The 14,773-nt window shown below is 31.2% G+C and overlaps 1 protein-coding gene and 1 pseudogene across 4 annotated transcripts in view; one reads left to right on the forward strand and one right to left on the reverse strand.

The window, feature by feature from the left end:
* AGL (amylo-alpha-1,6-glucosidase and 4-alpha-glucanotransferase) overlaps positions 1 to 14,773 on the forward strand; it is a 58,280-nt gene that overhangs the window by 21,165 nt on the left and 22,342 nt on the right. For 3 of the 4 annotated variants that reach the window (XM_039869558.1, XM_039869555.1, XM_039869556.1), the window contains exons 9-21: positions 64 to 166; positions 255 to 352; positions 1,277 to 1,416; positions 2,473 to 2,660; positions 4,534 to 4,657; positions 5,243 to 5,406; positions 5,699 to 5,800; positions 5,915 to 6,070; positions 6,170 to 6,320; positions 8,345 to 8,469; positions 8,560 to 8,672; positions 8,787 to 8,921; positions 11,514 to 11,644. In XM_039869558.1, coding sequence (XP_039725492.1) covers positions 64 to 166; positions 255 to 352; positions 1,277 to 1,416; positions 2,473 to 2,660; positions 4,534 to 4,657; positions 5,243 to 5,406; positions 5,699 to 5,800; positions 5,915 to 6,070; positions 6,170 to 6,320; positions 8,345 to 8,469; positions 8,560 to 8,672; positions 8,787 to 8,921; positions 11,514 to 11,644 — 1,730 coding nt within the window. The remainder of the gene's footprint in view (positions 1 to 63; positions 167 to 254; positions 353 to 1,276; positions 1,417 to 2,472; positions 2,661 to 4,533; positions 4,658 to 5,242; positions 5,407 to 5,698; positions 5,801 to 5,914; positions 6,071 to 6,169; positions 6,321 to 8,344; positions 8,470 to 8,559; positions 8,673 to 8,786; positions 8,922 to 11,513; positions 11,645 to 14,773) is intronic. The other variant, XM_039869557.1, reaches the window with a different exon arrangement.
* On the reverse strand, positions 12,796 to 13,120 carry LOC120607799 (40S ribosomal protein S26-like; annotated as a pseudogene).

The following is a 14,773-nucleotide window of genomic DNA, read 5'->3' on the forward strand; positions in this document are numbered from 1 at the left end:
TTTTTAAATGTGGAATTTGTAAAACCATTATATTATAAGTTCGTATTGCTCTGTCTGCTCCAGCAGTGGGCCAGCCGCAATTGATGAATGCTGTAATTGGTTCCAAAAGAGAATTGAGGAATTAAATTCAGAGAAACATCAACTCATAAACTGTCATCAGGAACAGGTTTTACCAACTTTTCAAATGCTGTTTTTCTTTGAGTCTTGCTACCATTTGTTATTTTTGTTATTATTGATGTAACATTGTTTTCTAGGCAGTTAATTGCCTTTTGGGAAATGTGTTTTATGAACGACTGGCTGGCCACGGACCTAAACTAGGACCTGTCACTAGAAGACATCCTTTAGTTACCAGGTATTCCATGTTTATTTTCTTCTCATTAAAGGTTAAAAATTGAAAATTGTATTTAACTTTTCAAATTAACCTAAATGTTTCCATTAATGTGTGATTTCCGGTACATTTCTTTAATTGAAATAGTTTTAATTTGGTAACTAGGATTAATATTAATTAATTTAATTTTGTTAGGCAAATCTTTAGTTAGAGAACCAATTTATAATTATTTACGTTAGTGTTTCTGGAGGACTGTATACTTACTAATAATTTCAGTATTAATCAAATTGAGCAAGTATTTAGCTCCTTTTAAGTAATGTGCAGCATGGATTAGACAGCTAAAGTGTAGTAAAAGTAACATCAATACCTCAATGATTTTTTTTAGAAATTTTATGAGAGTTTTAGTTATTTAAAATGTTGACCAGATATGCTATAATGCTAATTCTCCATTCCTCAAATCCTACTAGATTTACTCAGAAAGTCTACTGAAGATTTTTGACCTATGAAAATCTTCACAAATATAGTGGATAATTTGGTGACAGGCAGAGGGGAGGAAGGTTGGGCGTCTAGGAGAATGGAGCAAAGGGTTAAAAAAGTACACATTAGTAGTTGATAGTTGGTCATGGGGATAGGGATCACGGCAAAGGAAATGCAGTTAGCATTAATATGATGGCTAGGTGGAGGGCCAGGGGAGGGAGGGAGCAATTGGGGGGATTGTTTTCTGAACTATATAGTTGTCTAACCAAGGTACTGTATACTTGAAACTAATTTAAATAAATAAATTTTTTTAAAATAAAGAAAAAATCTTCATAGGTCAAACTGTTGGTGTCAAACTAATCTTTTTTATTCTGTTGATTAGGGAGGAATTTTTAATTTTAATGGTGCTGATTCAGATTCTTTCCAAAGAGCTTCTCTGTATGGATTTAATATTTAATTTAATCTTCATAGGTATTTTACTTTCCCATTTGAGGAAATGACCCTCTCCACAGAAGAATCTATGATTCATCTCCCAAATAAAGCTTGTTTTCTGATGGCACATAATGGATGGGTAATGGGAGATGATCCCCTTCGAAACTTTGCTGAACCAGGTATGTCATTTTGATTAGCTTCTCTATGGATAGGGAAAGAAAAGTTCATGGAAAGCTCAAAATATAAACAGTTTTATTGATTTTTTTCACCCAGTTGGCTAGTGCTTTTTAAACTATTTCATAACAGAGGTATCAGAGGTGTATACAGTTTGAGAGAGAAGGGATTGACAGAAAGGATGGTATTCATTTTCTTCTCCCTCCTTTCCTTCCTACCCCGTATTTCCTCAAAAAGAACAGCTTTCATATATTTTTCTTATAGTGTGGCTCTGCTTTAGATTTTATTTGTGCAAAAATTTATTCTGTTGGGTTTTTAAAGACATTTGAAACCATTGCTGTTAAAATTATATTGCCAAAAGAGAGATTTTCATTCATTAGCCAGAAGAGCATTAAGATATTTAATTAGAGTTAAACTAGAAGCCAGTTGTTTTTAGGTTCCTTCTCACTTATTCCTAATATTATTTTTCTACACTATTTTGTTTCCAGGAAGAATTCGTAGGGAACCCATTATTTATTTTTCAGCATTTCAAAACTAGAAGTCTGTTTTAATAATATTACATTTAATTCAAAAATCTCATTTTTAGAAAATGACTCTAACTTTGGGTTTAAGTATTTCTGTTCTCTCCTTTTTAGCCATTCTAAATGAAAAAAAATAATAATAATCTGCTTTATGTCATGAATTTAATGTAACCTATTGCCAAAAATGGGAAGCAAGGTGGGGATGGATCTTTAAATGTTTTTGGTAGAATCGTAGTTTTAAAGGGCCAATGATATTACTATTACTATTACTGTTTTCCTTTAAGAAGCAACTTGAATTGTTAACATTAAGCACATATTTTTAGAAGAGACTATAAGCTAGAATTTTAACAAAATAGATAAGATATAAATAAATATTAATTTTTAAAATTTTATCCCAAATGATTTTAGATATAATTTTAACCAATATGTGGTTTGTGGTGGAAATAGTCAATGTTATTTTAAAATAGCAGTGTTTCCTTGAAGTAATTTTTTTTTCATTTTATTTCTTGAACCATTGAAAGCACACTCCTTTCTTAACAGGTTCAGATGTTTATCTGAGGAGAGAACTTATTTGCTGGGGAGACAGTGTTAAATTACGCTATGGGAATAAACCAGAGGACTGTCCTTATCTCTGGGCGCACATGAAAAAATACACTGAAATAACTGCAACTTATTTCCAGGGAGTACGTCTTGATAACTGCCACTCCACACCTCTTCATGTAGCTGAGGTACAGAAAAACAATTCATCTACATTGGGAAAGAAATTCACTATTCTGTCATAGCTTTCCTTAAGTAGGGTATGTTTTCTTTTGCTACTTGGACACCAACACTGATTTAGTGGTCGTATTTAAAACTTTTACGTAATTTGCATAATTCTGATTCTTTTGGTATGGCTATAATAAAATACTGGGTTATGAAATGTTTGAGTTAATATTTTTCTAATTTAAGGAAGTAGATCATATTGTTTCTTTTAATATATATGACCATACTGCCATATATATTATTAAAATGTTGTTTATATTTTAATATTAATATTTTTAAAGAAGTCATATTATTGGAACCTTAAAATAACAGTAAGACAACTTAATATTTATGTATTATTAAAATATGTGATAATTATAATGTAATCATATGTTTCAATGTATTTATGTTAATTATTATGTTAATTTTAATATAATAATTTAATATAATGTAACTTTTATAATAATTATTTTATTGATTAATTTAGTATTTATTTTAATGGAATGATTATAATATAGTTATGCTATGTAATATTTATAAAAATATAAATATTAATTTCTCTTATTCCTGTTATTTTTAGGTTGCCTTCAATATATTTATTAGTAGTCACTGTAAAGTTGAATAACTTATTAATTTATATTGATTATTTAAACACTAACATAATGTATTGTAGCTAGTTTTAGTCTCGTTGGTTCAGCTTTTTATTAATTATTTATAAAATTATAAGTGTAAACATAAAGGTCTAGTCCTCTTTAGGCTTTTTACAGTAACTTAGCAGTACCAACATTTACAGCATCATCTTCTACATGATATAGCTTTGTAAACACATAATTTTCATCCTGTTGTATAAGATCTTCAGTATCTTTCTAGTGACAACTTAGTGTTCTTTGGAAATGTGTGCTTATCAGAAAAATATCTGTTTCTATAATTTTCAAGTGGTAACATAATATGTATGTTTTGTGTCCTGCATTGAAAGATTGATTTACTTTGGAGGTATTTAGTGAACATCAGTTAATGTGGTAGAACATTGTTTAGTTCCAAAAAATGACAGATATTGTTAGAGGTTTCTTATTTTTGAGAGTGTAGTGAAGAGAAAAGAAAAAAGAAAAAAAAAGTGTCAGAGTTTTTTTTGTGTGCATATACCTTTAGCAAAAAAATACATACTTCTAAAACTGTTACAACATTATGGCAGAACAGAGTATTAAAACTTAATTTGCTTAATTTTAAGTTACAGAATCCTCTAGAATCCTACTTGTTAGCTGATAGAATTTCAGGTACTTTATTAAGCTTTTGTGCAAACATTGTGTTAAAAATTTTAGAACCAATTTCATTTCTGATTAAGAATAAGCAATTATCATCATCTGTAGGTAAAACTGGCTGAAGTCTAGTCAGTCGGACCTAATCTTTGTAATAAATGATTCACCAGCAGGCAATTTGTCAATAATAGTCTGGTCAACTGCCTGTAAATTAATAATCTGATTAGAGGTATTAAAAATAAATAGACATAAAACAAGGGGAAAGTGTAGCAGAATTGCAAAGTTATAATTTCCATTGTTTAATCTGACATTAACCTTTTTCTTCTTCCTTTTCTTCCTCATTTTGTCCCTATTATCTTTGCAAAATCTAATCTTTCCTTTTAACTGTTTTATCCTTTTTATAAATTCTTATTTCTTATGTGTATTATTCTGTTTCGTGTGTTTTTATATATACTCGATTTATTTGGAAATTCTTCTTGGATTTCCATTTTGTCTTGCTCTGTGATATTTTCCTATGTCAAATCCATGACTAGTGTTGCCTTCTCTGCTTCCCTCCCATCTTGCTTTTCTCTTCCTGTTACATTTGTGACTGTGCTTTTTGCAGTACATGTTGGATGCTGCTAGGAAATTGCAACCCAATTTATATATAGTGGCAGAACTGTTCACAGGAAGTGAAGACTTGGACAATGTCTTTGTTACTAGACTGGGAATTAGTTCCTTAATAAGAGGTAGGCTTGCCGAGTGTACGTGTATTTCCCACCTAAAACTTTCTTTTTACTTAAGTGGATTAAAGGCATTTAATAGCTTTATAGACAATGTTTATAATTTTCAACATAGTTAATATTCTTTTAAGTATTCTACACAAAATTTTCTAATATAACTCAGTCTGTTTTTATCAGTAAAATATTTCAGTTTGGGGTAAAATATCTTACTTTAAATTGAAAGCCTGTGGGATGAATTCATGACTCATAAACAAAACAATTTTTAATTGTTGTTGAAAATATAGAAATCTATTTTCATCTCCTATCTGGATATATGATATAATCTTTAGATTTTTTTCCCCATAGATTTCATATAACCAACATCCTAATAAATAACATATGTTCCCTTTTACCTACATGTGTCATTTTCCCTGTTAAGTTATAGAGAAAACCTTTTTGTCACTACTAATGGACATTTGTTTAAATGTTTAAAGCAGCTTTATTTTAAATAATATTTATATGGTCTTTTCTTGAAAGTCAGTCATAATAAGAAATCTAACCTCTTCTTGGACATTAATAATAAAGATTAAAATATTCAATAATGCTTTGCAGAGGCAATGAGTGCACATAATAGTCATGAAGAGGGCAGATTAGTTTACCGATATGGAGGAGAACCTGTTGGGTCATTTGTTCAGCCCTGTTTGAGGCCTTTGATGCCAGCTATTGCACATGCCCTGTTTATGGATATTACCCATGATAATGAGTGTCCTATTGTGGTAAGTGTCTATTCTGCTTCTTGTATTTACTTATTTTGCTAAATATTTTAATATTTAGTTCTCTGATAATTAGTGGCAATAATGTCCACATACTTTAAAATAGTGTCTTAGATTTATAAATGATTATGGTGCATAGTTTTTAGAAAGTTTTGTTATTCGTCTTAAAGCCAGTTAATGTATCTTATAGAACGTATTTATGTAATCATCCTACTTCATTATGCTATAGGATGGCACTTTGCATTGGAAAGAAAATAAACTTTTGTTTTTTTTTGTTGTTGTTGTTGTTTTCTAGCATAGATCAGCATATGATGCTCTCCCAAGTTCCATGATTGTTTCTATGGCGTGTTGTGCTAGTGGTAGTACTAAAGGCTATGATGAATTAGTGCCTCATCAGGTTTGTTTATGTGTTATTTTTTAAAATCCACATAGCCAACAACTTTGATCATTTTTACCAGAAGTTTTCATTTTAATGAAAATGTAGACATTGCTGAGTTTTAACTTTGTTCAGATTTCAGTGGTTTCTGAAGAACGGTTTTACACTAAGTGGAATCCTGGAGCATCCCCATCAGATACGGGCGATGTTAATTTGCAGAGTGGAATTATTGCAGCTAGGCGTGCTATCAATAAACTTCATCAAGAGCTTGGGGCCAAGGGTTTTATTCAGGCAAGAAACTAAATTTTCTAAGTTTCTTTCTTAAGGTTCAATTTCAGAGTAAGTCTTTCCAGTTTGAGTTCTAGTGTGTTTGCTCTTTCTGTTTCTCAGGTGTATGTGGATCAGGTTGATGAAGACATAGTGGCAGTAACAAGACACTCACCTAGTATCCATCAGTCTGTTGTGGCTGTGTCTAGAACTGCTTTCAAGAATCCCAAGACTTCATTTTACAGCAAGGAAGTCCCTCAAATGTGCATCCCTGGTAATGCAATCTAAAAACTTTATTGTGATTATATTGTTATATTAAATCATACTGTTATATTAAATCGTCATATGTCATATGTATTATAACACAGTGCAAGTGTGGATGTAGTTGAGAAAAAGAATTAGAAATTTTTGGTAACTTATATTTTTACTACGTGGAACAGTTCTCAAATATTAACATATTTTTGAGTTGCAAATAGTTTCATTTTCATCTTAATACATTCCTTTATTTTCTAATTTGTATAAAATGAACGTGTATTTTTTTATACCCAGGGAAATATATATGTATATTCATGTATATATGTATATTTATATGTGTATATACATGCATACATACATATATAAACCAAAATGAAAATAGTTTAATATTTAAGGCTTGTCATAATCCATTCTCATCGGCCTCTCTAGCCCTGTATCACTCCACTATTTCAGCCAAATAGATGTTTTCACTACTACCTTAGTCTTATTTCCACCTGTGTTTAAATTCTTTACATCTTTCAAGGACTAGAATTTCACCTTCTTTGTGAAGGCTTCTCTAAGTACTCAGTAATCTCTCTCTCCTCTGAACATATAATTATAGTCTCTATTATTCTTCCTTTTGTACTTAATTATAAAATACATCCCTGAGGTATATCCTTACTATCGCTGGATTTTTTTTTCTAAACGTGTATATTTCATTCTTTACTGATATATAATATATTATAGCATAACATGCTTCTGTGCATACAGCAACAGTCAAAATCTGTTGATTGAGTGAAGATTCTCATAAAGATCATCATATTGTATTGGTTGCTAATTGATAAATATGCGTAACTCCAATTTTTAAAAATTATCAACTTGAATAGTTTTAGGATTAACTGTTCATTAGTTTTTTTAAACATTCACAAATTTATATTCAGTGATCTTGTCTGATTTTGCTAATGCATATATATAGTTTTACATGGCTGCAATCAGTGTGTATAATATTATCTCTCAGGATTTGTTTTGGTCATTGATCATTCTAAAACCATTTATTTCTATTTTATCAGTTCACAAAATTGTGATTTTTATTATGTCAAATGTTTCATATTTTATTATTTTAGTATCAATTTTTAATACTCTCTAGTATGTTTAGCAGTGTTCTTATTTAAGTTTTAAATATACACTAGGAATAAATTTTTTCTTTAAACAATTTTCTTAGTGTATATTACCAGAAGTAGAATTTCTATATCAAAAGGTACTTTTACTTACTGTCTTAGATTAATGGCCTAAAGCTTAAATTATTTAAATAATAAAGTTTTATATATCCTTGACCCAGCAATTCTACTCCTACGTATGTTTCTGAGAAACTCTTGTACATTTTCATTAGAAGACACGCAAGAATAGTCACTGTAACACTATAATAGAGAAAAAAATTGATGACAACATTAAAAGAATGAATGCATTTTAGTATATTCATACAGTAGAATAAATTTGGCATGTGTAATAAATGAGCTAGAGTTAATGTAGCAATGCAAATGAATCTTAGAAAAAAAGTACAGTGTTGTCCAATAGAAAGCAAGTTGCAGAAATATATATATATAATTTGAATCCACTTTAATAAAACTTGGAAATATGAAAATTACATATGTTGTTTAGGGAAACACACGTCATAAAAATGCACAGGATCAATGAACATACACTGAAGGCAGTGGTAACCTCTGAAAGGGAAGAAAGGGTATACAGGGCTTCAGTTGTATTTGTACTGTTTCCTTAAGCTAGGTAATAGGACCAGATTTTTTTCTAATTTAGTATTAGTACTTTTTATCAAGTAATTCTTGATAAGATCTCTTTTCAAATAAAGCTTTGTTAATTTGTGATTTTAAAAACAAGCATGGTATGAAAAATGCATCTTGGGTAGAATCATCTACTTTCAGATTGTTTTGCATTTTTAAAAAGTTAACATATTTCATATTCAACTTTAAATGATTTAAAACACCTTTAGCAATTTCTAATTTCAGATTATTTAATATGAAATTTTATTAAAATTTTACATATTCCTAGGCAAAATTGAAGAAGTAGTTCTTGAAGCTAGAACTATTGAAAGAAATACAAAACCTTATAAGAGGGATGAAAATTCAATCAATGGAATGCCAGATATCACAGCAGAAATTAGAGAACATATTCAGGTAGTTTGGTACTCTCATCTTACTACTGTGTTTAACATTTTAAGGACTTTAGAATTATTTATTGAGTGGTTTTATATAACTTTTTTCAAGCTTAATGAAAGTAAAATTGTTAAACAAGCTGGAATTGCCACAAAAGGACCCAATGAATACATTCAAGAAATAGAATTTGAAAACTTGTCTCCAGGAAGTGTTATTGTATTCAGGTATGTTAGAGTTCAAACTGTCAACTTTGCTTATATTTAAAATAATTAACCTATCCTGTTAATTTTGAATAAATTACTCCTAAAAATTGCCAATTTTTTAATTATCGTTTTCAGAGTTAGTCTTGATCCACATGCACAAGTCGCTGTTGGAATTCTTCGAAATCATTTAACTCAGTTCAGTCCTCACTTTAAATCTGGGAGCCTTTCTGCCGACAGCTCAGATCCTATATTAAAAATTCCTTTCGCTTCGTAAGTATGCCTCATGTTTTAGAGATTTGTCACTTTAAAATCTGGTGATTTACCACCAACCTGATTTAAGCAGTTGTAAGAGTCATTGTATCCTTGCTACTTACAGGGTGGCCCAAGGACCAGTAGTATCAGCATTACTGATTGCTACCATTTTGCCCTAGTGTTTTATCATTTGTGTGTGTATTGCATGAATGTTCTCTTGCACTCAAGCACTTTCTAGATATAGATACAGATATAGATATTGAGACCGACATAGACATAGATTTATACATTCATATACACAGATATGTACTCCTATATCTACACACACACATACAGTTTTTCTGAACTATTTGAGACTAAGCTGCATGCATCATAACTCCTTACTACATTATTTTCTTTAAATGCCAATGTATTCTATTATATGGCTATATATATATATATACCATGATTTATTTAATCAGTCTCCATTTTTGGACATCTAGATTGCTTCCAGTTATTTCCCATTATGTATGTGTTTGTACATTCACCTTTGCATAAATCCTTAATTATTCCCTTATTAATTATTTCATTACTAGGTGGTATCACATATAGGAAGAGTATGGATTTTGAAATCTAGCTTCACCACTGTTAGTATGATCCTGGTCAAGATATTTAGATTTACTTAGTCTCAGTCTCTCCATCTGGAAAATGGGGTTTATAATAGTACCTACCTCTTAAATTTCTTAAGGATTAAATAGAATAATGCAAATAAAGGATTAAATAAGATAACATAGATAAAGCATTTAACATAATGTATGGCACATAATAAGTGCTCAATATATGTCGCTTTCATTAGAATAAATTTTCAGAATGAAATTTCTGGATTAGATTATAGTCACATATTTGAGGCTTTTAATACTGCCAACTCCCCTCCAGAAAGATTATATGAATTAATACTTTCAATTTTAAGTGAGAGAGTCCATTACCCCACATCCTTACCAATACTGAGTATATATTATTATAATGTAGTGTTTAAGAACATAGAGTACAGAACCAGACTATCTGGGTTTGAATCAAATTTCAGATACTTACTAGCTGTAACAAGTTAGAGCTCAGGCAGGTTACCTAATAGAGATCATTGGAGTGCCCCTCTTAAAGAGTTATGAGGATTACTTAATGTAAAACACTCAAAACAGTGTTTGACACTTAGTGAGTTATTGATAAGTGATAGCTGTTACTAATCAAATTGGTTAATATAAAATACTGTAAAATGACATCTCATTTTAATTTATTTTAAATATTAGTCAAGTTAAATTCTTTGTTCATTGGCCATTTGTATTTATTCAATGATATGTCATTTTACATACTCGCCCATTTTTCTGTTGTGCTCTATTGTCTGTTGTTTTATAAGAACTTTTATCATTAAGGATATTAACTCTTAATTCAAACTATTCTTAGCAAAGTAGTTGCATTCTAAAAAAAATCAATGATGAAACAGTTGTGTTTCTATAGTATGCTTATAAAATGCATACTCCTCAGACCTATTCAAATTGTCTTAGGACAAGGACAAGAAATCTATGTTTTAATAAGCTCTGCAGGTAATTCTTATGCAAAGAGTTCACTAGCTACATGTTGAAAAATATTGCCCTGAATGGAGTTGGTACTGAGATTGCTGATTGATTTGACTCAGACTCGACTTAGAAATGACAGAGGAAGAAAGAGTACGTCCCTGCTGTGGGGACAGAGACTGGCAGAAACAGGGGGAACAAACCACAGCCACCAATGATTTTCTAAGTTGAGACGGAATAAAAGAGAAATAAGGAAGTATAGTCAAGAGGATATGTGTTCACATAAAATTCAAAAGGAATGTATTCAGTTATGTAAAATGAAATTACTTGAGCAACTAAAAGCGCAAGAAAATAGGGTTTCAGTTGTATTCAGGTGTGGTCAGTATACAATCTTACTGCTAATTGAACAAAGGGAAATTTAGGTCATAATAGTTAGACCCCTCCTTCTGACCATTATCTAGAAGGGTCTTTAAGAAAATACTGATTTTTCTGAATAACCAACGTGAAAGGCAATGCAATCTTAGGAGAGGAGAGAATGGGAAAAGAGAGAAAATATACAGAGTACTACATGATTTCTGAGATGGTTAACTGTGACTTTTGATTATCCCTTTAGTGGTCCTTTGATAAGTATTTTGAATTTAAGATAATTAGAAAAAAATTTTCTTGATGTCCCACATAGGAGAATACAATGGAGGTTTGAGGAAACTTAAGCCCAAACTAGAAAGATTAAAAAAAATAAATTTATGAGATAAAGAGCATAGCAACCAAACGATTTTCTTTTTTCTTTTTTAATTTTTATTTTTCAAATAGAGTTGACATTCCAAAAGATTTTCTAGTATACTTCTAATTTGGCACTTGATTATTTTCTTGGTTTGGAAGAAATGTTACTTCTAATAATTGGTTTTTTAGCATGTTTTATCCTTTAATTACTATTTAAACTGTGTATTGTTTATAATGTATATTATAATGAGTTCCTAAAACAAATTTTTTTTAATTTTTATTAACAGCAAGTGAAATTTCACTATATTTAACTGGTTCTCTTTTTTTTTTTTTTACATCTTAGTATTGCCTCTAAATTAACTTTGGCTGAGCTAAATCAGATACTTTACCGGTGTGAATCAGAAGAACAAGAAGATGGTGGGGGATGTTATAATATACCAAACTGGTCATCTCTTAAATATGCAGGTCTTCAAGGTAAGCAGGTGTAAGGATAGTTAAGCTTTTTGCTTTTGTTTTTGTTTTTAGGGTCATATGGTGTCTTCTTTAAAGAAATAAGAGTATGTGTTCAGAGTTGGACTTCTTAGGTTCAAATTATGGCTCTGCTGCCTACTCATTTATTGACCTCTGGCAAATAATTTCTCTGTGCTCCAATTTCTGCGTCTATAAAATGTGAATAATATTGCCCAATACATAGGCTTTTTTGAGGATTAAATGAGATAACTCATTTGGGCCCCAAATGGGACTAGGTTGTAAATATAATACATTCATCTTCCTTTTTCATCTAATTCGAAATATTTTTTTTCATTACATATTTGTTTTACCCTACAAAAAGAACTTACAGTAAAATATTATGAAGTTAGAGTGGTTGTAAGATGGGATATAAAAACTAAATATTTATCAGCTTAATCCATCTGGTTGGTAATATTTTCTTGGATTTTTATCTAAGAAATTGGTTTATCACATATATTGTGGGTTCATTTAGTTCTCCCATGTATTGTGCCTCTTTTTTAATTCCTTATGTCTTTGTCCATTTAATCCATCTTTGAGGGCCAATTCAAGTCATATATCTTCCACAAAGCCTTCCTTAATCATTGCTTTTCACAGTAATTTCTTTGACGTCTGGACACTCAGTGCACTTATCGGCTATACCTATTACTTGGCCCTTGGAATACATTGCTTTATGTTAGTAATTAGCACAGTGTTTTTTATGAACCTTTATTATTATGGGTAAAAAAAATAGCCTTTAAAACCAGACTCCCTGGGTCACACTGACTAGCTGTAGATCCATGGAGTAAACTCTCCATGTCTAAGTTTTCTCTTCCATAAATGGGAGATAGTAGTACTTACCACAGGTGTAACTGGTAGCTCTTAGGCACAGATCCGACACTCAGATGAGCTGGTGTGCAGGTTAGGTATTTTTTGTTCAGTTTTAGATGTTCAGCTTATTGTTGTTTCAAAGGGAAAGATCTGGGGACGCCTCTCACTCCACCATGTTCTTTACCTTGTTTTTTAACTTTATACCTTCTACAAAACCAAGCATATAAGAAGCTCTCAATAAAATTTTTTTTTTAAGTATAATTTCTGCTTTATTCTTTTCCAGAGAATAGTTCTTTGGAGTTAGCTCATTACGTGGGCTTTGGTGGAGGTTGTGGGGCAGCACCTGCAGGTCTAAATCGGGCTGGGGATGTTCGGTCCGACCAGGCCTCACTAGAGCGATTCCTGACTACCTTGCTGTGAGTGGCACAGCTCACACAGTAATGTAGTTGTACATATAGCTTGAGAAGTACATACGTATCGAAGATACTCGCTTCGGAAATGTCCCTCACAGCTGACCAACTTCTTAATGGCCTTGTCCTTAGGCATGCATTGGGTGCAGTTGGTGCAGCGAATAGGCTGCATGTGGCCCTGGCCCTTTTTGACATGACCCTTATTCCTTCTTTTTTTGGCCATCTTGGAAGTGAAGAGCTGAGAGAGCTCAATAAAATTTTTGATACTTTTTACTTATGACATTTTTTTCCTAAAACATTTTCATTTTCATCACAAAAAGTTTTGTGCTATGAGTAATAAAGAAATGTGTATGTTACATTTTCTACTCTGTTTTCACTCTGAGCTGTTGAACATCTTCACTGAAAAGACTACATTTTCGTGAACTTCTTTTCTGGCCTTTGTTTTTCTTAAAGTCAAGTCTAGATTTTTACTAGTTCTCTTTACTTTCTTATAAAATGATTTTTCTCATTCTTTCTAAATATAATTGCTCTTAACTGATTTGTACTAACCCCCTTTCTCTTTGACAGTTTAACATATTTCTAGCAGTCCACTGGATATTTCCAGCAGGCTCTTACAGCAACTTCAGATTAAATCAAACTTACCCACTTCATTGGCCTTTCTCTCCCCTAAACAAAATTCCCCTTCTATACTTCCCTGCTTCTTATAATAATACATATTCAGGCATGTTGGAATCCAGGAGTGCATTTTTAGATATACCACTTTTATCTTCAATATTTAATCAGTAATTATGACTTGCAGATTTTTTTGTACCCTCTATGGTATACTGTATCCTTTTTATGTCCACATTTATCACTCTATTCTAAGACAAAATACAGTCTACAAAACCAGCTAGTGAGTTTTCTAAACTCTTGTTTCTTCTTCCACAAATCATTCCATCCCATTGATCATAGTTAGGTCTCTTCTCTAAAACACTGCTCCATCATGTCATTCCGTTATTCAACAAGTGGAATTAATGGGAGCATTATTTGCCTTCCCTGAAAATGCTAGGGCATATGTAGAACATTATTTTATACTATCTTGTTTTCTAGTTTTTTTGTTTTAAGCTTTGTTTCTCAAAGAAAGTTATAAACCCCTTGAGAAAAAGAACTATATTTTAAATTTTTGCATTTATTTTTAATTTTTTCATTAAAAATTGAGAAAAAGAACTATATTTTAAATTTTTGCATTTATTTTTAATTTTTTCAAAATATGCTACATACATGGTCAAATTAATTAAATTCTAAATAAATAAGTGCAGTCAAAATGAAGTCAGTAAAGCCAGTGTAATTTTTTAAGGTGGAAATTATACTTTATTGGGTGATGAAAGAAGTACTATTGTTCTGTCATTGAAATCATAGAATCTGCTTTGCATACATAGAAATTTTAATGCTTCTATTTTAATATTACTTAAAGATATGCTTACATGCCTCACTTTGATACTTTGTTTAGTTCCAGGTACCTCTTATTATATTTCAAAACTTTTTCCAAGTCAGGCTTTATTCTTATTATTACCATAGATGCTCTTGCTCTCTCGAAACCAGTTGTATGATTTTCTTAAATCTTACCTGAATATTAATGAACCTACTGCTTTTCAACATGGAAAGACACAGACTTATCAGTTTTCTTCCCCCAGGTGCCTTAGAGCAGAAAAACCATGCTAGTTGTCTTTGAATATTATAACATTAAAATCCAAAAGAACAGAACGAGTCTCAGGAACCTTCGAAAGCTCTGCATAGCTCTTGTGACAGTGGTCCCCTTCAGTATGCCTTTGTATCTTGGTTCAAGCCAGTGTGACCACACTTTTCTCCAACTATGTGAAGTGCCACTGTTGACTAT

The sequence above is a fragment of the Pteropus medius genome, unplaced genomic scaffold (genome assembly GCF_902729225.1).
Source record: "Pteropus medius unplaced genomic scaffold, Ma_sr-lr_union100, whole genome shotgun sequence".
Classification (NCBI taxonomy): domain Eukaryota; kingdom Metazoa; phylum Chordata; class Mammalia; order Chiroptera; family Pteropodidae; genus Pteropus; species Pteropus medius.